The 24,907-nt window shown below is 36.6% G+C and overlaps 1 protein-coding gene and 1 pseudogene across 2 annotated transcripts in view; both read right to left on the reverse strand.

Moving 5' to 3' along the window:
• The window catches only part of SEMA3C (semaphorin 3C), a 181,958-nt gene that overhangs the window by 14,580 nt on the left and 142,471 nt on the right, over positions 1-24,907 (reverse strand). For both annotated transcript variants that reach the window (XM_035020457.1, XM_035020458.1), the window contains 3 exons: positions 16,186-16,274; positions 11,427-11,468; positions 7,863-8,020 (listed from right to left, as the gene is read on the reverse strand). In XM_035020457.1, the coding sequence (XP_034876348.1) occupies positions 7,863-8,020; positions 11,427-11,468; positions 16,186-16,274 (289 nt within the window). The remainder of the gene's footprint in view (positions 1-7,862; positions 8,021-11,426; positions 11,469-16,185; positions 16,275-24,907) is intronic.
• Positions 14,553-16,154, reverse strand: LOC118020684 (annotated as a pseudogene).

A 24,907-nucleotide genomic window follows, 5' to 3' on the forward strand; every position in this document is an offset into this window, starting at 1 on the left:
ATATATATATATATATATATATATATATATATATATATATATATGTTGTTCTCTCTTTAAAATTTTGGGATACAGTTTCTTCTAACAGACCAAAATATACCCTAAATCTCTAGTGGATGGCTTTGTTCTAGTCTCCTGCCTGATCACATTCTCTCCCCTTTTGTTTTTATTTAATTTCTCTTCTTTCTTTTTTCAACCAACTTCTTATCAATTCCTTTTTATAAAATCTTTTATAATTTTCATCTTTACAGTCATATTCCATCCCTTCATCATATTTTACCTTATTTTTGTACATATATAAGCTTTTCTTTCTTTAAAATTTTGGGAGGCACTTTCTTCTAACAGACCAAAATATGTCCAAAATGTAATGTGTGGCACTGATCTATTCACCAGCCTGATCATATTTGATCATATTCTTCTTTTTTTTTAAATCTTTTTCTTTTTTTTTCTTTTTTCTTTCTTTCCCTTTCTTTTCCCCCAGTTTCAGGTCTCTTCTGATTTGTTTAGTGTATATTTTTCTGGGGTTATTGTTACCCTGTTAGCATTTTGTTCTCTCATTCATCTATTCTCCTCAGGACAAAATGACAAGATGGAAAAACTCACCTCAAAAAAAACAAGAGGCAATACTGACTGCCAGGGACCTAATCAATATGGACATTAGTAAGATGTCGGAACTATAGTTCAGAATGACGATTATAAAGATACTAGCTGGGCTTGAAAAAAGCATGGAAGGTAAAAGAGAAACAAACCCTTTCTGGAGAAATAAAAAAACTAAAATCTAACCAAGTTGAAATCAAAAAGGCTATCAATGAGGTGCAATCAAAACTGGAGGCTCTACTTTCCCCCTAAGGTCAGGAACGCGGCAGGGATGTCCACTATCACCATTGCTATTCAACACAGTATTAGAAGCCCTAGCCACAGCAATCAGACAACAAAAAGAAATAAAAGGCATCTGAATCAGCAAAGAAGAAGTCAAACTCTCATTGTTTGCAGATGATATGATACTTTATGTGGAAAACCCAAAAGACTCCACCCCAAAACCGCTAGAACTCATACAGGACTTCACTGAAGTGGCAGGATATAAAATCAATGCACAGAAATCAGTGGCATTCCTATACACCAGCAACAAGACAGAAGAAAGAGAAATTAAGGAGTCGATCCCATTTACAATTGCACCCAAAACCATAAGATAAGGAATAAATCTAACCAAATAGGCAAAGAATCTGTACTCAGAAAACTATAAAATACTCATGAAAGAAATTGAGGAAGACACAAAGAAATGGAAAAATGTTCCATGCTCATGGATTGGAAGAACAAATACTGTGAAGATGTCAATGCTACCTAGAGCAATCTACACATTCAATGCAATCCCCATCAAAATACCATCCACTTTTTTCAAAGAAATGAAACAAATAATCCTAAAATTTGTATGGAACCGGAAAAGACCCCGCATAGCCAGAGGAATGTTGAAAAAGAAAAGCAAAGATGGCAGCATTACAATTCCGGACTTCAAGCTCTATTACAAAGCTGTCATCATCAAGACAGTATGGTACTGGAACAAAAACAAGACACATAGATCAATGGAACAGAATAGAGAGCCCAGAAATGGACCCTCAACTCTATGGTCAACCCATCTTTGACAAAGCAGGAAAGAATGTCCAATGGAAAAAAGACAGTCTCTTCAACAAATGGTGTTGGGAAAATTGGACAGCCACATGCAGAAGAATGAAACTGGACCATTTCCTTACACCCCACACAAAAATAAGACTCCAAATGGTTGAAAGACCTCAATGTGAGACAGGAGTCCATCAAAATCCTAAAGGAGAACAAGGCAGCAACCCCTTTGACCTCAGCCGCAGCAACTTCTTCCTAGAAACATCGCCAAAGGCAAGGGAAGCAAGGGCAAAAATGAACTATGGGGACTTCATCAAGATAAAAAACTTTTGCACAGCAAAAGAAACAGTCAACAAAACCAAAAGACTACCGACAGAATGGGAGAAGATATTTGCAAATGATGTAGCAGATAAAGGGCTAGTATCCAAAATCTATAAAGAACTTATCAAACTCAATACCCAAAGAACAAATGATCCTATCAGAAATGGACAGAAGACATGAACAGACATTTTTCCAAAAAAGACATCCAAATGGCCAACAGACACACGAAAAACTGCTCAATAATGCTCGGCATCAGGGAAATCCAAATCCAAATCTCAATGAGATACCAACTCATACACATCGTTCCTTATGGACCATAAGGGAATGGTCCAATTTCATTCTTCTGCATGTGGCTGTCAAATGGCTAAAATTAACAAGTCAAGAAATGACAGATGTTGCCGGGGATGCGGATAAAGGGGAACCCTCCTCCACTGTTGGTGGGAATGCAAGCTGGTGTAGCCACTCTGGAAAATGGTATGGAGGTTCCTCAAAAAGTTGAAAATAGAGCTACCCTATGACCCAGCAATTGCACTACTGGGTATTTACCCCAAAGATACAAATGTAGTGATCTGAAGGGGTATGTGCATCCCGATGTTTATAGCAGCCATGTCCACAATAGCCAAACTATGGAAAGAGTCAAGATGTCCATTGACAGATGAATGGATAAAGAAGAGGTGGTATACATATATACAATGGAATACCATGCAGCCATCAAAAGGAATGAAATCTTGCCATTTGCAATGACATGGATGGAAGTGGAGGGTATTATGCTGAGTGAAATAAGTGAATCAGAGAAAGACATGTATCATATGATCTCACTGATATGAGGAATTCTTAATCTCAGGAAACAAACTGAGGGTTGCTGGAGTGGTGGGGGGTGGGAGGGATGGGGTGGCTGGGTGATAGACATTGGGGAGCATATGTGCTATGGTGAGCACTGTGAATTGTGTGAGACTGTTGAATCACAGACCTGTACCTCTGAAACAAATAATACATTATATGTTAAAAAAAAAAAAAGAAGACGATAGTAGGAAGGGAAAAATGAAGGGGGGGAATCGGAGGAGGAGACAAACCATGAGACACTATGGACTCCTAGAAACAAACTGAGGGTTCTAGAGGTGAGGGGGGTGTGAGGATGGGTTAGCCTGGTGATGGGTATTAAAGAGGGCACATATTGAATGGAGCACTGGGTGTTATACGCAAACAATGAATCATGGAACACTACATCAAAAACTAATGATGTAAGGTATGGTGATTAACATAATAAAATAAAAAAATGAAAAAAAATGATGTACTCTATTATCAACTTTCAAATAGGCAATACAGTATTATTAACTATAGTCACCATGCTGTACATTACATCTCCATGACTTAATTATTTTATAACTGGAAGTTTGTGCCTTTTGCCCCCCTTTGTTCATTTCTTCCACCCCTTACCCTACCTTTGGCAACCACTGTTCTCTATCTCCATGAGCTTGGTTTGTTGTTATTTTTAAAATTCCATATATAAGTGAAATCATACAGTATATGTCTTTCTCTGAGTTGTTTCACTTAGCATATGCCCTTAAGGTCCATCCATTTCACAAATGGTGAGATTGCTTTCGTTTTATGGCTAAGTAGTATTCCATTGTGTGTGTGTGTGTGTGTGTGTTTATATCTTTACTCATTCATCTGCTGAAGGACACTAAGGTTGTTTCCATGTCTTGGCTATTGAAAATAATGAACATGGGGGTGCATATATCTTTCCAAAATAGTTTTTGTTTTCTTCAGATAAATACCCAGAAGTGAAATTGCTGGATCATATGGTAGTTCTATATGTAATTTTTTGAGGAAACTCCATACTGTTTTTCATTGTGGCTGCACCAATTTACATTCCCACCAAAACTTTTTTCCACACCCTCTCCAACAGTTGTTATTTATTGTCCTTTTGATAACAGCCATTCTGACAGGTGTGAGGTGAGGTCTTGTGGTTTTCATTTGCATTTCCCTGATGATTAGTGACAGTGAGCACCTTTTCATGACATGCTGACAATCTGTATGTCTTCTTTGGAAAAATGCCTATTCAGATCTGCCCACTTTTTAATCAGATTGCTTGCTTTTTTGCTACTCAGTTGTATGCATTCTTTATGTATTTGGATATTAACCCCTTCGTAGGTCTATGGCTTGCAAATATTTTTTCTCATTCAGTAGGTTGCCTTTTCATTTGGTTGATGATGTCCTTTGCTGTGTAGAAGCTTTTTAGTTTGATATAATCCCACTTGGTTATTTTCTCTTTTGTTGTCTTTGCTTTGGAGTCATATCTAAAAACACATCATCAAGACCTACATCAAGGGCCTTAATGCCTATGTTTTCTTCTAGAAGTTTTATGGTTTCAGGTCTTATATTCAAGTCTTTAAACCATTTTGAGTTAAGTTTCATCTATAATGTAAGATAGTAGTCTAGTTTTATTCTTTTGCATGTGGCTATTCAGTTTTCTCGGCACCATTTATTGAAGAGACTGTTTTTCCCTGTTGTAAATTTTTGCCTTATTTGTTGTAAATTAATTAACCGTATATGTATGGATTTATTTCTGGGCTCTCTAATCTGCTCTATGGATCTATGTGTCTTCTTTTATGACAATAGCATACTATTTTGATTATTATAGCTTTGTAATATAATTGGAAATCAAGGTGCATGATGCCTCCAGCTTTGTGCTTTTTCCTCAATATTACTTTGGATATTCTGGGTCTTTCATGATTCCATAAATTTTAGGATTGTTCTAATCCAATGAAAAGTGCCTTTGGAGTTTTGATAGGGATTGTATCGAATCTGCAGATTGCTTTGGGTAGTATGGCCATTTTAATGATAATCATTCTACCACTCCATGAATGTGAATTATCTTTCCATTTATTTGTGTCTTCAATTTCTTTCATCAGTGTCTTGTAGTTTCAGTGTACAGGTCTTTCACCTCTTAGTTAAATTTATTCCTAGGTATTTTATTCTTTTGATGCAATTGTAACTGGGATGGTTTTCTTAAATTCTCTTTCTGATATCTCATTATTCATGTATAGAAATGCAACAGATTTTTGTGTGTTGAGTTTGTACCCTGAAACTTTACTGAATTCATTCATTAGTTCTAACAGCTAACCTATGATACTTGGTTTCATACCAGGCATGATATTGACATTAAAAAATTACAAGATAGTTTCAGCTCTTTGTTGTTTACAAGGACATGATCAAGATCATGATATGTGGGGGTGCCTGGGTGGCTCAGTCAGTTAAGCATCTGCCTTCGGCTCAGGTCATGATCCTAGGGTCCTGAGGTCAAGCCCCACATCTGGCTCTCTGCTCAGCGGGAGCCTGTTTCTCCCTCTCCTCCCCGTTCATGCTCTCTTTGCACTATCTCTGTCTGTCTCAGCCAAATAAATAAAATATTTTTTAAAAAAGATAATGAGGGGTGCCTGGGTGGCTCAGTCGTTAAGCGTCTGCCTTCAGCTGAGGTCGTGATCCCAGGGTCCTGGGATCGAGCCCCGCATCGGGCTCCCTGCTTGGCAGGAAGCCTGCTTCTCCCTTTCCCTCTCCCCCTGCTTGTGTTCCTTCTCTCACTATCGATCTCTGTCAAATAAATAAATAAAATCTTTAAAAAAAAATAAATAAAAAAGATAATGATTTGTGGTATTAGGATGACAGTGTGGAATCTACTACCTTTACGCATCTTAGAAAGGATTACTGGGGTTGTGATTAGAGGGAGAATATGAGAACAAATGAGTCAACTCATATTTTAGCAGAAATGTTAAAATGTAAAAAAAAAAAATCTCAAATATGCAATGATAGTCTATATATAGTATGGAATTTTACTTCAGAAATATTCTTTGTTAAATAAAAATGCTTGTTCACCAAAGCCAAGGTCTGGAAGTTTTGCAGGGAAGGAGTACCAATCTCCAATTCCTCCACATTACAGGAGAGGCTGAAAAGCCTATATGGATATGGCAAGATTCACTTTGTGATCCTCGTATCACTTTCTTTCTTAGAAAGTGTGGTGCTTCAGCTCCCTTTAGCATTAAATCTGTTTAATAGAAGACTGCATTCCGGGTGTTAGATATGACAATTTTTAGAAGTCTTTCCCAAGAAAAATGTATTGCTTTACAAACAGTTATGGTAATAATTTTTAAATATCACTGCTATTGTAATTGGGAGTATAAAACAAGTATGGTTAAAATTTACCAGCAATGGCTACAAAAATCATGTATTTGAGATTACATTTGGAATGTGCTTTCCTCATACTTTGTGTCCAGGTTCAGATCTCCAGTCCAGTGCAAATGGAAGATCTCAGGGTAATGAGGTCCAAAAATTCCATGTAGAAATCAAAAGAGTCTATAGAGACTTCCTGCCTAAATCTTAAAATGACACAGAAGAACACGATTCTTTGAACACAGATACTAAGGACTACTGGTTTAAAGAATGGGAGTTCTCCTCACATTTCATGCCTTTAAAAACAAATGACTTTCAAATTGTCCAGCCCAGGCCACACATGTGTACTCCAAATTCGTATTTCTAACTATCTACTCAACCTCTCCACTTGAATATCTCATAGGCACTTTTAACATCATCTTTCCCTCCACATACCTGCTCCTCCCCTAGTCTTCTCTTTCTCAGGAAATTACATCTACATATGATCAGTTCTGAGAACTTGGTTCATTCTTGAGTCCTCTATTTCTCTAACATCTTACATGTAATACATCAGCACATTCTCTGAGCTCTATCCCAAATCAGACCCTATGCCACCTCCACCTCTATCATTCCTGTGTGAGCCACCATTATATCTCACCTGGAACGCACAGTACTCTAATTGCCTTGCAACTTCTATCTCCTCTGCCCCCATCCACTGCCTACCCCAGGGCTGCAATCCCAGCCAACCCCAACCAGATGAGCTTTTCAAACCAAAAGTCAAATAATATCATTCATGTGCTCAAAGGCCCTCAGTAGTTTTCCATTTCACGCTAAATAAAAGCCTTCAATGACTTACCAAGTCCTATGTCATATGGCATTCTGACCTCACTTCTTCCTACCCTTCCTTTTTCTCATTCCATGATAGCCCCATTAGTCTTAGTGCTGTTTCTTGAACAATCTTGACACACTCCAGCTTTAAGAGTTTCTGGTCCTTCTTTCTGGTATGCTCTTCTCCCAGATAATGCCTTGGTGTCATTCCTCATCACACTCAAGTCCTTGTTCAAATATCACACCCTCAGTAGGACCTCCCCTGACCGACCCATAGCTCTGATCTTGGCTGACCCTAAATTCTGCATATTCTTTGTTCTATAATCAATGTCACTACTGCTGGCTCGTTCCAACTTCACGCAATCTGGCTCAGAGTTTCTCATCTAAGTCTTTGCTGGGATAAATGGCATTCAGCCTCAGACTGCCTGACTCTCTCAATCTGACCAGCAACCATGCACTCCCCATTCTAAGAGGTAAATGCATGTCATCAAGGTTCTGAAAGCAACTCAGCGTACCCATTTTGGAGCAATGTTCCTGTCGCCTGAACTAGGTCAAACATCTGATTATAGGAGAATTAAATGGCACAGGGAAACCCTAGGAAGGTGAGATTTAATGATATACAGAAGCATATAAAAAAATCAGGTAATGTGAAAAACGTTAAATGATGCTTGAAATATTTGCTGGGTCACAGTGGGGAATTGTGTTGCTAGAGGAACTTTAAGAGGAGAAACAGATGTTTCCAAAGTACTGTATTCTCACATATCTGGGAGAATCTCAAGTTATAAAGCGTAGCCATTTACTTCATTCAATGACTATACAAGATGCTAAACATAGCTACTACTTCTAGCGCCATTTTAAAAGAATATGGCAACAGAATTTTTTCTAATGATGTGGACACTGTTCGACTGGCGACATCAGTTTTGACTTTCAGCTGAATGTTTGGTACTCACCGCTTCCCAGTTGGGTAGAACCTAGAGCAAGAATGGCCATCCCATGCACAGTAAGGGTCCCTTGCCAGGCAGCAGTCAGCACAGGCTGTACCGTAGATGTGGCAGCGATGCAGAGACACTTGGGAAATCCCTTCATTGGAGCTCACATACAACTGTTGCTATTGGAGGAATGATTATGATTCATTTCAGATGGGGACATTAAAAGAGAACTTTCAGCAGGAACACATTATAATATATGTCTACACACCCTGAGATTCATTTTAAAATAGACTAAAAACAAGAAGCAAAGCACAGAGGGTATAAAGCCAAAATAAATAGAATTTTCTTACATTAATATGCCTATAGTATTACCACTTTCCTGTTTAAAAAAAAAAAAAAAAAAAGCTCACAGCCCTACGTAGAATGGTCATACATTTGAGACATTGGGATTTATTGTTCTCTCAGATTTGTGCTAATATATTACAGATTTAAATTACGATGTTTGCTTTATTTTTTGAATGCACAAGGCAGCTTTCTTTTTCTTCAAATCTGGCAACCCATCATCTTGTAAATTTGAAAACTCCAAGTCTTAAATAAAGGGCATTTTTAAGTTTAGGGGAAAAAAGTACAGGCGCCTGGGTGGCTCAGTTGGTTAAGCGACTGCCTTCGGCCCAGGTCATGATCCTGGAGTCCCAGGATCGAGTCCCGCATCGGGCTCCCTGCTCGGGGGGGAGTCTCCTTCTCCCTCTGACCCTCCCCCCTGTCATGTGCTCTCTGTCTCTCTCATTCTCTCTCTCAAATAAATAAATAAAATCTTTAAAAAAAAGTACACTGTCAGTATTAGATAAAATTAAAAAAAAAACATTTTTCACATGCCTTCACTCATTAGAACAATTAGAACAATTTTTAAATTACTTAGAAGAATATCAGTATTTATATTCAGGCATGTCTTAAACTTTCTGTATGCTCCAGTGATCTTCAGCATCCTAAGTCATAAATAAAGATTTCACTCTCCTTCATTTGCAGGATGTCAAGAACTTCTGATGATACTGCTCCAATTCTTTTATTTGTGCATAAATTGGTTCTCAGGAGTCGAAAGGGTAGGTTTCTAACTGATGCTTATTTCTGAAGAAGTGATATTGTATAATTCAAATCAGCAGAGAATCTCTAAGCTGGAACTCAAATATATTCACATGTGCAACACACACAAAGACATCTATACATATTCAACTACATACAATTTAAAATTTAAATATAGGAGCACCATTGGTCCATCAGGCTCTGGAGGCAGACATCTGGGATTCAAATCCCAGCTCAACCACAAATATGCTGTGTAACTTTTCTCAATCTCAGCTACCTCTTGGGTAAAACTGGGATAATATAGTACCTATCCTACAGAGTTATTTTAAGAACTGAATGTAAGGGCTAACTCCACATGAAATACTTAGGATAGTTTCTGACTCCTAAGCACTGAATGAATGTTCAATAATGTAGTAGAATAAATTACCAGCTAACAAACTATCACCTTATATACTGTTAATTCTAATTAATCATTTGAATCATACCTCAGTCTACTGTCTAATAAACAGTTATTTTATTCAGATTAATTTTTCAGAAATTCAGCTGAAAATGACTGACCCCCAGTTGAGGCAAACTATAAGAAAACAACTGCATATTTTGGCAATAATCATTTCTCCAGAACACTTCAAATAAGTGTTTGTTGATCACATTAATAAATAATATAGTGAATGCATCAGCTATGCTAAATAAAGGAAACCACTTTATTTAAGGAAAGAATACAAGTAGTTTCATTCTAGAAATTACCTTTTTTAAATTAACCCAACTATTTTCTGCTATATGGAATGCAAGAATAAATTAGAGAATAAAGAAGCCATAAAATAGAAAATAAAATAATTTGAAGACTAGGGAAGGTACTAAATTCATAGTATTTAAATGTACATCAAATACCATTGGTAATCTGTACTTCTTTCTCACTGAAAAAATAATGAGGTAGGCAGTTGTGCAAATGAGTTCCCCAAAACTCAAATAAGTACCCTGCCCTGAATCTAATGATTCAAAGAAACATTTTTAATTATCTACAATATAAGATGTTGAAGACAGATTTAATAGTCATTTTTTCCTGTGCGTATATGTGTATTGCATATTGCAATTTAATGGAATGCATTGTGAACTCTGAGTATACCAGCTGAATTACCAGTTGAAGCGTAACATGAATCACTAATTGTACACTAGACCGTGCCAGACAAATGGCTCTGCATCCATTTTGAATTTTGCTCAGATACTCTCTCTTCTCATTAAACTACTGTAAACAAGGGGCTTCCCTGCTGACTTCAAAGACAATTCTAACTTGGGATCAGCTCCCTGGGACATTGGGGAAAATGACGAATGGCTTCTTGTTACTTGGGAAAATGTTTGTTATGCACCATACAAACATTTTTACAGATGAGATCTTTAGCTCTATCGTACCCTATTTATTTTTCTTCATAAAATTGAGTCAAGTGAAAAGAGCACAGGACTGACTGTGGAATACTTCTTCATCTGCAACAGACCAAATAAGGCAAAGAACACGAACCTTATGTCATCAGTTGTGCTAACACTTAAAACCTTCATTCCATATTCCAAGAAAAAGAAGTCTCAGGCTCTTTAAACAGCAGTTACCAAGGACCTGCTTTATTTTAGGCAATTTATATAAATTAACTCATTTGTGAGAAAAGCATTACCTTGTAGAGGCAGAAACTTAAGTCAGTGAAGTTTAACGACTTATCCACAATTTATGGACAAGTTGGGATTCAAATGCATGTCCATCCTGCTCTGAAGCCTACTCCATTTCTGACTATATGACTCCATCCTTTAGAACTTTCTTCCAGAGAGAACACCTCGGGGGCTGGAGAGGTGTATGTGCTGCACAGGTAGAGACTGGAATAGGGCTTTTCCTTTTTTGTGATCATTGTGTATTCGCATGTGCAGGCACAAATTAGAAGATGAAACATTTCTGATAATCATAGTCAAAGATTTCTTCCCTCAAACCTGAATCCTTATATGGCTTAGATTTGAGGCATTCAGATTTTTTTTAAAGACATGTATAAACTCTAAAAAACAGCACTTCCTTAGCAATAAGCATAAAAGAATGCATTGCACATTTCAAACATGTGATAGCAGCAGGAACTCGGAAGAGGACTGATTACTCATTCCAAGCCCCTGAGAATGTTTGTGATGCTATGGTAGCCCAAACATTATACTGAATTCTTCATTCAAACGATTATTTTTATTTTGGTTGGCTTCACACACTGTAACATTTGAGAACATAGGATGTACAAAATGTTGGAATATCTTGCTGTATATATTTATATGTTCTGCTCTCCTGGGTTTTTATACAAAACAGACCTATTTTGTCTTCCATTAAAAGCTTTTCAATTATGCATCAAAATTAAAGGTGCTTTTGTGGTTACTGTAAATAATAATTATTTTTCTAATACTAAAATTAATTTTTCCAAAATTACAAAATATTTCTTCCTAACAGTAAAATTTGTAAAATGTAAAGAAAATAAAATGGGGTTGTTTTACCTTTTTGGATGAAATTTTCATTGTTGTTATAGGAGCACGATTCTGAAAAATTAAAAAACAAACAAACATCGTTAGCTGTTCAAATAATCCTTTAAAAAGATTTGCATTAGAAATAGTCTCTTGTTTGTTAAAATTCAAGAAATCATCATTTCTCTATATATGCGCATATATTCAAAGTTTAGCAATACTTGTCCCTAAAGTACATTTCCTCTGTTGGGAGTAAGGTGTTTTACAAATATAGGCTTAAGTTAAAAAAAAAAAAAGTAGCATTTACAACACATTATCAATATAGTCTTTAGAAAAACAAAATCTGAGTAATTTGGAAGAATTAAAAAAATTATATCTTGGCATACTGAATCCAATGAATAAAACTTAGGCTTGGATGGCGGTGGGTAAGATGCTGAGGCATGGTACCCCATGTTATTCCTTCACAACACAAGCAGTCTGCATAAGACGCTACCGTGCATCAGATGTAGCTTTGCAAAGATGTATTAGCCTGCATCATACTTATTAACTCTCCCATTGCAAACGAAGAAATACTGTTAGAAAATGTCCTCTTTTGGGGCGCCTGGGTGGCTCAGTCGTTAAGCGTCTGCCTTCGGTTCAGGTCATGATCCCAGGGTTCTGGGATCGAGCCCCGCATCGGGCTCCCTGCTCCGCGGGAAGCCTGCTTCTCCCTCTCCCACTCCCCCTGCTTGTGTTCCCTCTCTCGCTGTGTCTCTCTCTGTCAAATAAATAAAAATCTTAAAAAAAAAGAAAAAAGAAAATGTCCCCGTTTGATAAATGTGAATTAGTGAAAGCACCTAAGAATTTTCTGAAATAGTAATCCTTTTTTGAAAGTTACTCTATTCATAAACTTTCCTTCTTAAACATTATTAGTTCCTTTTAAAAATTAGACTTGTGATAACCTGATAAATATCTGTGAAGTTTTATTTCGATAACTCAAGTGAGAGCAAGCTCTCAAAATTAACTGTACCTACAATTATTTCACATTCTGGAAGTGTGTTTTCTTACACACGTTTAAAAGAGAAAATGGTGATATTATCTAAACATTCAATCTAAACAGTCAGTTGCAACAGATTTTGATCACTGCTTAGAAATACACATACACATACAAAAATGTATTGTGATTTATATCCACCCAGGCAACTACTAATAGCTATACTCCAATTAAGTTAAGTTTGAGGAAGCTGGCTGTATTTTCAGGAAATATTCTGAACAGAGGATTAAAAGAAGAGATTATGGTTCTGCACTCTACAGAAACAAAGTGTCTGGTTTTTTAAAGTTACATTGAGTTTTCTGCGATATATCAGTGTGACACTTCGCTAAGGAATTTGTTTCAATTCAAATGCATTATTTCCTCACGTGCTAATCACAGTGTATCATACACACCCAGTTATTTTTACCTCACCTCAGAAAATATGACACAAACACCATGTTGAAGACAGTAAGGAACTGTATTTGGCAACTGTGTCTCTCAATTTAGCCGTATCAGTCATGGGCACACACATCCACAAGAAAGTTCAAACGTTTTTAGTCTCTCTCTTGGACTGATGTCCCCCACATGCATTTTGACTGACTCTATTTTTCCACTGAGAGTTTATTCTTCGTGATGATAACATTAGCACAACTCATATAACAGACCATAAGTAGCTAGCACATGATCAGAATGACTCACATTTCTTTAAGAGCTTTCCATTAACTTACATGTTTGGGTTTGTGTCAAACTCAGTGTTTTCTGATTATCAAAAAATGACATTTCAGAATTAAAAATGAAGTTCTGCCATATGGCATTTTTGCTCTCTTCAAGCAAATTCCAGAACAAGCTACTCTATGTCATTTTGGTCAGCCATGTTGTCTGTATTGAATTGAACAAGGAAAAAATATTTTTTACATATAATGCAATTTTGGTTAATCTAGTGAAACAACCAATTCCTTTATAAAGCAAGACATAGAAAAAAGCACTTGAATGTACATAGTTAACATTTTGTAAGCACAATATTAACACGCCAATCACAAAGAAACTTATTCCAAAGTGAGTCTAGCATTAAAAATTGTAAATTCAATAACACACTGGAAAATTTTCCGGAGTTCCAGAGCCAGCTTCTTCAAACTTAACTTGAATTGGAGTGCAGCTATTAGTAGTTGCCTGGGTGGAAATAAATCACAATACATTTTTGTATGTGTATGTGTATTTCTAAGCAGTGATCAAAATCTGTTGCAACTGTTTAGATTGAATGTTTAGATAATACCACTTTTTTTTAGATTGAATGTTTAGATAATATCACAAAAAAAGTTCCGGAGTTCCTCAAAATTTTCCTCAGATTTCATTTGGTTATTTTTTAACAAATATTTCTTTACATTTAAAACGTATTAGCATAATCTAAACAATGCATCTTGATCACTTATGTGCTTATAAATTCAATAATTTTGGTGCCTGTGGGAACATGTATTAATAAGTCAATATATTCTGAGTCCGCTCAACTAAGCAAAGCAATGGACTAAACCAGCAATAGTCTGCTCCTGAGAGTCCTGAGTGCTAATTTTACTCACTTAAAGGCTGACTCTGGAAATAAGTCAAACAGATAAAGACATGTATCATATGATCTCACTGATATGAGGAATTCTTAATTGCAGGAAACAAACTGAGTGTTGTCGGAGTGGGGGGTGGGGTGGGAGGAATGGGGTGACTGGGTGATAGACACTGGGGAGGGTATGTGCTCTGGTAAGCGCTGTGAATTGTGCAAGACTGTTGAATCTCAGATCTGTACCTCTGAAACAAATAATGCAATATATGTTAAGAAAAAAAAAAAAGAAGAAGAAGAAGAAGGTAGTGGGAGGGGAAGAATGAAGCGGGGGAAATCGGAGGGGTAGACGAACCATGAGAGATGATAGACTCTGAAAAACAAACTGAGGGTTCTAGAGGGGAGGGGGGTGGGAGGATGGGTTAGCCTGGTGGTGGGTATTGAGGAGGGCACATTCTGCATGGAGCACTGGGTGTTGTGCACAAACAATGAATCATGGAACACTTCATCTAAAACTAATGATGTAATGTATGGGGATTAACATAAGAATAAAAAAAAAAAAAAGGCTGACTCTGGTCTTTTGATGTCCATGGACCGTTTGTTTGTTTTGGTTTGTTGTTGTTGTTTAGTTTTATTTCATCATCATAAACTTAACTCTGCAATCCAGCTAGACTTGGAGGGGAGTAAGGAAAATATGAACCCATAGAACTGCAGCGAGCACACAAAGATTATAGGATATTTCGAGCAGATGGGGGAGAAGGGGTGCTCTCCTAAGCTACAGAAGGAATGGGCTAGTAGTTAAAACAGAATTCAAATTTATTAGATTTGCCCACAGTCGGCAGTGGTGATCTTCTTGCTGGTCTTGCCATTCCTGGACCCAAAGAGCTCCATCCACAATATTCCTGCCCTCCCTCACCTTGCCAAAGACCACATGCTTGCCATCCAACCACTCAGTCTTGGCAGTGCCGATGAAAAACTGGAAACCGTTTGTGTTGGGTCCAGCGTTTGCCATAGACAAGGCCAGGACCCATGGGCTTCAGATGAAATTCTCATCATCAGATTTCTCCCCATCGATGGACTTGTGGCCAGTGCCATGATGGTGCGTGAAGTCACCACCCTGGCCCAGAAATCCTGGAATAATCACGTAAAAGCAGGGATCTTTATAACTAAATCCTTTCTCCCCAGTGCTCAGAGCACAAAAGTTCTCTGCTGTCTTTGGAACTCTGAAAGCAGCTTGAAGGAGACGCAGCCCAAGAGCTCGCAGTCCAAGGTGATGTCAAAGAACCTGGTGGGGTTGACCGAGGGTGGGCAGCCCTGGTGACTCCAAGGCGGCAGCATCCGCCCATGGGCCGTTTCTTCTTGATTGATGTAGTTGCAAATAGTAGTCTGCAATAGGACTGATTCCATGCCAAAGTATCTTTGCAATCCTAACAGCTCCTCTGGCTGTGGTTTATCCATCTTTCCAAATGTTTATCAGAGAAATCATTTGAACTACAGTGGCTTACATTTTAAGGAGGGAAGGGACACCACAGATCTGCTCTCCCGGGTCACAGATCCAGAAAAGAATAGGCACTCTGCCCTGAGCAGGTGATGCCTTACAAGACTGAACTTCCCTCTGTGTGCCTTTTTGTTGGTGTTGTGTATTGTTTTTCTTTCTTTTCCTTTTTAAGCCCAAATTTAAGAACAAAGAGAATAATAATGAAATCTCAAGTTCAGCAGAACATGAAGCTTTGAGTGATAAAGAGACACCATTTGTTTTATGTAGCTTGAGTGACATTTGAATTGAAAGCAATAAAACAAGAGAAAACAAAACAGTTTTTCTTAAAATTCCTGGATAAAAAAATATGAGAAAGTTTATCTGACAATCAATAATGTAAGGCACTTGGGTTTCAGTGGCTTGTGAAGCAAATGATAAAAGCCCTTTGCTGGCAAGTCTTTTAGACCTTGACCACAAGAACCCATTTATAAAAATAATGATGAGCAAAATTCTTCGAGTTGTGATAATAGTTGAAAAAACGAATCTTTTAAAGTTAAGATAACTTGAAATGTAAAAAAAAAAATACTTCAGAAAAATATTTGTTCTATATTTCTCATTTTATCTGGTGTTTCCTATCCTCAAAAACTTATATTTATTTGATCCTTTATCAAATATTTTTTTCCTCCCAAGTGGCCCTGAGATTAAAGAATTCCATCCATCATGCATGTGCTGAGATTAACAGAAGAGATGCTCAAACCTTAAAGACTTCTAACTCCTCCAGAATGAGCTCACCCCTGGCGGAGCCGTTAGCAGGAAGAACCACCACCTTCTGCACAGTGCCTCGATCTAAACCAAAGGAAAAAACACACAAACAATGAGATGCAGGAAAGAAAGACATTTAAACATAAGACCACTGACTTAGCACTTAGAATACTATTTATGTAATTATTTAGTCATCAAAAAGAGACTGTATATATTGAGCTATAGTCCAAATCTCATATGTGTAAATGGAGATTCTATATAATTCAAAATGAACCAATATAACATCTTATATTCTGTACATATTTGGTATAGTCATAGTTATGAGAGAAGAAGAGAATGTCCAAATGTCTGATAAAGTCAAAAGTTCTGTTTCTGAACCCAGTGGTGTGTATTCTTCAAGTAGTAATACATAATTTTAAGTTTGGCCCTTAAGAATATTACTTAAATCTCCAAACTAACTTTATAAAAAGTAAGACTCCGTGTTTTGTTAACCTTGACACATAATGATTTGATTATCTGAGAAAAAAGATTATTACAAGTGAATTTTTATGATAATCATATTATAAACACTAGTACTAGAAATTTACATATGATCTAAAGTTGGGAGAGATTTCAGACACAGTAAAATCTTTTACTCACAATTCGAAATAATTTTCAGAGCAGATACATAACTGTGGTTTCAGATCAGATGTGGACACCTATTCATAGAATAATTCTACTGTTTTCACACATACACATACTCGGGAAATGTTTTTCAGATACTCTTAAAATTCAGGGGAAAATATGAAATTAGATGGTCCAAATAAACTTAAGCAAATAAAAAATTTACTCATAGTTCCAATGAGATTGCCAAAAACAGAGATGCCCAATAAATGTAATACATGCAGGAAATGTTATTTATGCCAATATTTTTAGTTAAGATAGTTTCATATGTCACATATAATTTTCTACTTTTAAGCATATAATTTTGCCCCTCTACTAATCACACAAATTTGAGGTTTAAAGGAAGCTAGTTGAGATTCGGCAGTGTTGGGTTAAAACAAATTTGCAAATTATTTGATAAAGTAAAAATATATTTCCTCACCAAAACATGTTTCTATTATAATAATTAGTAAACTCTATCATAAATATCAAGTCATTACTTTTAAGTATGAGCATGTAACTGTGGGTATATGATTTGGAAAGATGTATTATCACATTATCATCAACAGATACTGGAACATTTTTAAATTCTGTTGAGAAAGGTCAGTAAGAGTTCATTTGAGAGGAGCCTCGGTGGCTCAGCTGGTTAAGTAACGGACTCTTGATTTACGCTCAGGTCATGATCTCAGGGTCCTGAGATGAAGCCCCATTCAGGTTCCACGCTGGGCATGGAAACTGCTTGAGATTCTCTCTCTTTCTCTCTCTCTTAAAAAAAAAAAGTTCATTTGAACTGAGTTTTACCAGGCTAAATTTACAACTAGGAATCATTTTGTGATGAATACCATAATTTCCAAATTCCACATCTCAAACTGGCCTGTTTTCCACAAGCAAGAGTATCTCTGACATAAAAGATCCCATTTCAGGGCACCTGGGTGGCTCCGGCAGTTAAGCATGGGACTCTTGATTTCAGCTCAGGTCATGATCTCAGGGTCCTGAGACTGAGCCCCACGTTAGACTCTGTGCTGGGCATGGAGACTGCTTGGGATTCTCTATCTTCCTCTCCCTCTGCCCCTATCTCCTGCCCCTCTCAGGAAAAAAAAAAACCAAACTATTTCACATTTACATTTTCTTTTTTTTTCTTTTTTAATTTTTAAATTTTTAAATTTTTTTTATTTTTCATTTACATTTTGTATCTTATGAGCCTAATTGAAAGATTCAAAATATTACTTTTTTTTAAAGTAACTTCTACACCCAACATGGGGCTGAACTCATGACCCCAAGATCAAGAGTCAGATGCTCTACTGAATGAGCCAGCCAGGTGTCCCTCAAAATAATTCTTAATAAAAAAATAAACTCTACTTTAAAATGCTACCAACTAAAAAATTAAAACTTACTAAATAATAATAAAAATGCACAGAAGAACAAGACTTAAGGATTTTGCCAGAACAATCCCTGAACCCTGTGAGGATACAAATTATGTGCACCTGATCTTAGAAGTTTCAAACTATATTCTGTAATTTAAAATTCATTTCTTATGCCATATTCTAAGATAAATAACAATCTCAAAGCTTTGAAAGCTCTAGGTATAATTAAAACTCTTTGAAATTTCTCTGTTTTACTATCAGCTTCCTTAGAATCAGCCCTGGTAACAATTCCTACTATTTTTCTTGGAAGATAAGTAATACATGTATAAATCTGAAGGGAAAAACAATATTTGGGGATGCTGTGCAGAGACATGTCACAATTAAACTGGATGAATGTGGTTGCAGGTGTTCCTCAATTTCTATTAACAATTCATCACCAAGAACCTTGGAAACTTCTGAGGGAATAAAATATACCAAAATCCCTAAAAAGAAAGCTTTGAAATTGTAACACCTAGGGCAGGGTTTGTGTAGAATTGTGTGTGTGTGTGTGTGTGTGTGTGTGTGTGTGTGTGTAAAGAATGAGGGCATAAAACCATCTGGGTTTTAGGTCATGTTATAAGAAACATTATACTTTTTTTTTTTTTTTTTGAAGAGGTCACAACAGAGTTTTATGGTTCCCTGCTGCAGTTTGTAAGGATCACTGTCATTCTCTCTGACAGCAATGACCTCTTTCTTGAGCAGAGACTGAGCAGAGACTGGGTATAACCACAGTCCCAAATAAAATTGCAAGAAAGGGAATCTTGACTACAGGGATTCCCAAAGATAAAACTATCAGCTCTGAAAAAAATTAAGTATTCTCAAATGAGACAACTGGCTCCTGTTTTTAACCTAATGTCTTAACTATGTGAGCAATATTTTACACAAATCATCATTTCTTTTGAAAGAAGCCACAAGAAACATACTTTCCTCATGCCATTTATAAAATATTACCCCAAAAGTGGCTATAAAAATGGGCTAATAAAAAGATAATGTAATACTTGCTTTTGACTCATTTGAAATAAAAGCAAGAACACCACTTTTATTTACTGCTTGTCTTCCTGTTTGAGTTATTTTTTTGTTTTGCTGGTAATGATGAGTAGATTCCCTTTTATTTTAAGACCTTTAAAGGTAAAAATACATTTTTATACCAAGTAAAACTGAATGTCAACTTATCTGAAACTCTCGCAAAAATATAAGTAACTTTAAGAATTGATAACATTTCTACTTGAAAATCAAGTTCAAATAAAATCATAGAAATGCAAGATCACCAGAGAGAAACACATAATTATTGAATGCCTACTATGTGCCTGGTTCTATGGTAAAAATGTATTATTTAATTCTGATTTCAAGAAAATAAATATCCATTTAATTCCTTTACTCTTCCATGTTTAGGCATGGATTAGTACTTTATGAGCTAATATTTCTGCAGAGTTCCTCATTATACTGGTTCAATCTTCATCAGTGCATCACAAATAAATATATTGGTTCTTTTTAGAATTCCATATATTAAAGTTTTTAATGCATAAATTAGAATAGTCATTCAAAAGTGTGGATTCAAATATGAATACAATAGCTTTAAATCTTTGTGGCATTGTTAATCATCACTTTTAACAATAGTTAATTTAGGCTTTATGAGACCTTGAATATATGTAATTGGGAAGCCTTCTTTAGGGAAAATAATTCGTAAATACAAAAACAGAGTTGTTTGTGTCTTCCCCAAACAATTGCAAATGAGGAACTCTCAATTTTATGCTAAGTCCACCTCTAATAATTAGCCTAGTTTTCTGAAAAAAAAAAAGGAAAATTGTCCATAAAACTGGACAATACATCCTTTACATTGAAGAATCTCTATCTAATGAAATTTCATATATATCACTACAATTTTATTGTCCAAGATCATCTTTCACAAGTCAGCAAAAGATTGAAAAATTTCTTCTTCAGTTAAATTTATCTGTGTCTCTTTTATTGATTGGCCTTTCTTCTATAGCTACCAAGAATACACTCAATCTCTTTTTTACACCCCTCCACATTTATCTTTATAATCTCTTCCTCTGGTCTAAACATCAACACTCTCTTCAAGTACACTTATTAAAATTCAAAACCAGGGTGCCTGGATGGCTCAGTCAATTGAGCATCTGCGTTTGGCTCAGGTCATGACCCCAGGGTCTTGGGATAGAGCCCTGCATTGTATCCCTGCTCAGCAGGGAGTCTGCTTCTTCCTCTCCTTCTGCCCCTCTCCCCTGTTCGTGCGTGCTCTCTCTCTCTCAAATAAATAAAAAAACAAAAAATTAAAAAATTAGTAAAAGTCAAAACCACACCTTTTTGCTTGCCTTTCTCTGGACACTGCCGTTTGGCATTATCCTATTTAAAATGTGAACAGAATTATAGATGTTTATGCTGTTATTTTACCAAATGCCAGACCTCACTGAAACTGGACTATTTAAAAGACACAGCAACAGTTCTAGTAGTTGACGTCACACGTGTCAGAATGGCGGAAATCAAAAACACAAGAAACAAATGTTGGCAAACACGTGGAAAAAAAAAAAAAAACCCTCGTGCAGTTGGCAGGAGTGCAAACTGGTGCAGCCACTCTGGAAAATAGTATGGAGTTTTCCCAAAAAGTTAAAAATAAAACTACCCTATGATCCAGCAATCGCACTACTGGGCATTTACCCAAAAAATACAAAAACACTAATTCAAAGAGATACATGCACCCCTATGCTTATTGCAGCATTATTCACAATAGGCAAATTATGGAAGCACCCCAAGTGTCCATCCACTGATGAATGGATAAAGATGAGGTGGTGTATATATACAATGGAGTATTATTCAGCCATAAAAGGGAATGGAATCTTGCCATGTGCAACAACATAGATGGAGCTAGAGAGTATAATACTAAGCAAAATAAGTCAGAGAAAGACAAATACCATATGATCTCACTCCTGCGTGGAATTTAAGAAACAAAACAAATGAGCATGGGGGAAAAAAAAGAGAGAGAGAGACAAACCAAAAAAACAGACTCTTAACTATAGAAAACAAACTGATGGTTACCAGAGGGAAGGTGGGTTGGGGATGGATGAAATAGGGGATGGGAATTAAAGAGTACACTTATCATGATGAGCACTGAGTAATGCACAGAATTACTGAAAACTATACTATATTGTACACCTGAGACTAATATAACACTGTATGTTAACTATACTAGAGTTAAAATAAAAAACTTAGGAGAAAAACAGTTCTGGTAGTTGGTCAACAACTTAGATGATTGGTCAGGATCTCTAGTACTTAGGGGCTGAGAAACAAATATCCTAACTCCAGTGTACACCATTTACAAGGCTCTACTCTGGATGTCTTTATATTTCTCCTTTTGTTACAAACTCCAGTTCAGATTCTGAAGACATAGGTTTAATCTGGTCCAATGTAATCATGACGAAGGCACGGCATAAACTAGTACTTAGAGTCATCAATGTGTCAGTGTCATTTCAATCGGTTGAAAGAGCCAATATACAGTTTGCCGCTGTTCCCTAAGCAGGCCCATGTTAATGGGGTAGTTACTCTCAAAATGCAGTCCTGGTAGACACCTATAGCATCTTTTTCAAGACATATAAATCCTTCAGTTCCCCATATACAAAATACTTCCGAGGTATTCCTGGGCTGTATTGTTCACTAATAAGTAACTAAGTTGACTTGGATTGTCTCCCACCCTTTTTCACTCACTGATTCAACAGGAAATTACTGAGTGCCTTCAGTGCGTTGGCACTGTATCTAGTATGGATGCAAAAATAAACAGGCACAGCACTCGAGAGTTCACGTTCTAGAATTTATGGTTTTTTGAGTAGGGTGTTCCCATGAAAATGTTAGTCATTGAAAGATGCACATTCCAGAATGTCCATAAAACTCCCAGTTACACAGGTCCACATAAAGCAATCTCTGAACCTTTTAGTTTGAAGATGATAATGCAGTTATCGAATGTCTTCTTTCTGAGGGTAGTGAGGCTGGCGTTCCTTGAATGTACTCAAAACATAAATGTCCTTTTTATTGTTTTGTAGAATTTGGGGTATTGTTTTGACTTCCTTGGGATAAGCTCCGTCTCTACAATATATTTACAGTGAAGCAGAGTATCCTTCTTTTTCCCTCAAGCCTCAGTTTGCTTATGTGTAAATATAAATAATAATTGCACCTATTGTAATGGAAATCTGCTCCTAAGGCCTACCCAGAATCACGTCCCCTTCTTTGGGTAATAACACCCTGAGACATCTTTTGGAAACACGTCTCTCATTCTCAGTCTATGCAGTTAAGGAATGGTGTGTGTATCTCTCTTCCAGCTCCAGGCAGATGCCATGACTTAGGCCTGTCCAATAAGTGTATCCCTTTGCCCTGGTGATTCATGCAGGAATGGGCACAGAAACAAGGTCAGAGCCCAGCCTTCCCTAGGAATTAGATATTTGAGAGCCTCTTTCTTTCTGAGATCAGGACGATTAAAGGCTTGTAAATCTGGAGGTGCAGGACCATCCTTCCCACCACATGCAGAGACTCCTTTTGAGAATAAATAGAGAGGAAAGCAGAGCTGAAAGACAGTGAGATAAATTCCTGAGAACATCATTTTAGCACGAATGCAGCTATGTCTGAGGCTGTCTCCTTCATTTCCCAGTTGAACACACACACAGGACATTATTTTTTTAAAACTAGATTAAGAACGGTGGATGCTCACTTTCAGGTGAAAGAGTTCTGACTACTAAAAACTAAATGAATAATCCATGGAAATTGCTTAGCATGGTGTCTGGTACATAGTATACCTTCAATAAGGACAAGTTGTTTTTTTTTTATTTATAGCTCAACCACCTACTAAAATTTTGACATTACTGGAATCATCATTTTTTCTGAACCCCGATTTTCTCATCTATGAGATATAGAAAATAGTCATAACTTGAGTATATTGAAGCATTGTGACATGAACCGAGTAGGACACGTTTTCTAAGTGACTTGCATGATACAAACCTATATACAAAGATAACATAGTAGACTCACCAACCCACATTAGTCATTTTAATTTTCTTTTGTTTCATTGACTCTTTAAATAAAAGTCCCCTGACAAGCTTCTTTCCTGCCTTATACATTTTAGACCACCTAGGATTTTTTTTTTTTCTAATACAAGGAATCATAGCAATATTATCCTTAAACCTTTCCACTGTCTCCAGACAAAAGAACAGCTTGAATTTATAGCACAGTAAATGTTGGCTGCCTCAAACAGGTGATCAAACATAGCTCATCACCCACCCATTCATGAAAGTAGTCATTTGTGTATCTATCAGCTGAGTCTCACTTAAACTACAATCCTTAGGGGGTTTCACTGGAAATTGCTGTGCCAAACTGCCTGCTTGCCACTGGTCACCTGGGGATTTGGGGGAACACTGCCTCCTTAATCAGATCTCTTGTCAGAGCCCTTCCCCCAATTGCTCATCTGTAAGAATATTCTAGTCAGGGCCGCCCTTGTGGGTGTTAGACCTGTATAATCACGCAAGTTCCTGCAGTCAGAGGCCCATGCTTGGTTTCATGCTCTGCCCTTACCTCCTGGAAGTTCTTAATAACTTTAAACAAGTGACTCTGAATTTTCAGTTTGCACCAGGCTTTACAAATTACGTAGTCAACCTGATTCTAGGTTTTCGTGATTAATAGGAATTTCTACCAGCTAATGAGCAGCCTTATTCAATTTAGTAAAGACAAACACACAAATCTCAAAGTCATATACTCAACACATTCTTCTTTTTCCTGTCTTCACCATGGTGCCCCTAGATGTCAACCTAAGCAGCACTAAGTATGATTTCCGAGGCAAATTATTGCAGGAAAATCAGTTGTAGTGTTTATTCATGAAATTAGTATTATAAAAGATAAAATCAGTATATTTATTAAATGACAATTCTTCCTTCATCTTGATTTTCTGAACCAATTTATTAAAATAAAAAAAATAATTAAAGCCAAAAAAAAAAACAAAACAACCCTGCAATAACTCTGTGTGACAAATGAAAGCTTTATAGATAAATGAGGGAAGAATGATTGGACATTCTACATGATAAGTTTCTAAAATTAGATCTTACCAGTTGGCTGCCTTGTTTCATGTTAGTTTAAATATGTATTCAAAATAGATTTTTTCCTGTTAGTTTATCAAACTGCTGCTACATTCTTTTAAAAGTATTTTTTAAAAATGGGGGGCTAAAACTGAATCATAAATTTATAATTTTTATTAATAGTTTACCAAATATACTTTTAAAAGGTAGCGATTCTATTCATGAATGTTCTTTTAACAACAACAACAACAGAAATATTTCTAAACTAGGTCATTTAGCACAATTTCTCACACTTAACAGAGCTTTTCACACTCAATAGGTAATTTAAGTGCCCTGATGTTGACAACCTTCAGCGGCACCCCTTAGGGCAGTTAGAGCCCCACTTGGCCATCAAAGGCATCTCAGTGTCTCTATTTGAGGGGAGGCCCTTGGGAAGATGGTATCAACAAATTCTATCTATCCAGGATCTCTTGAAGTGTGATGGTGTTAAAAAGTTTGTAGGGTCAAGTCAATTTAGATAGTACTAGGTTAACCTAGGTTAAAGAGGTTTCTTTACTTCTTGCTGAAGAACCTTTCAGAGTTGTTAAAATACTTTACTGCACTGTGA

Source organism: Mirounga leonina, unplaced genomic scaffold (genome assembly GCF_011800145.1).
Source record: "Mirounga leonina isolate KUSES-001 unplaced genomic scaffold, KU_Mleo_1.0 Mir_174, whole genome shotgun sequence".
Classification (NCBI taxonomy): Eukaryota; Metazoa; Chordata; class Mammalia; order Carnivora; family Phocidae; genus Mirounga; species Mirounga leonina.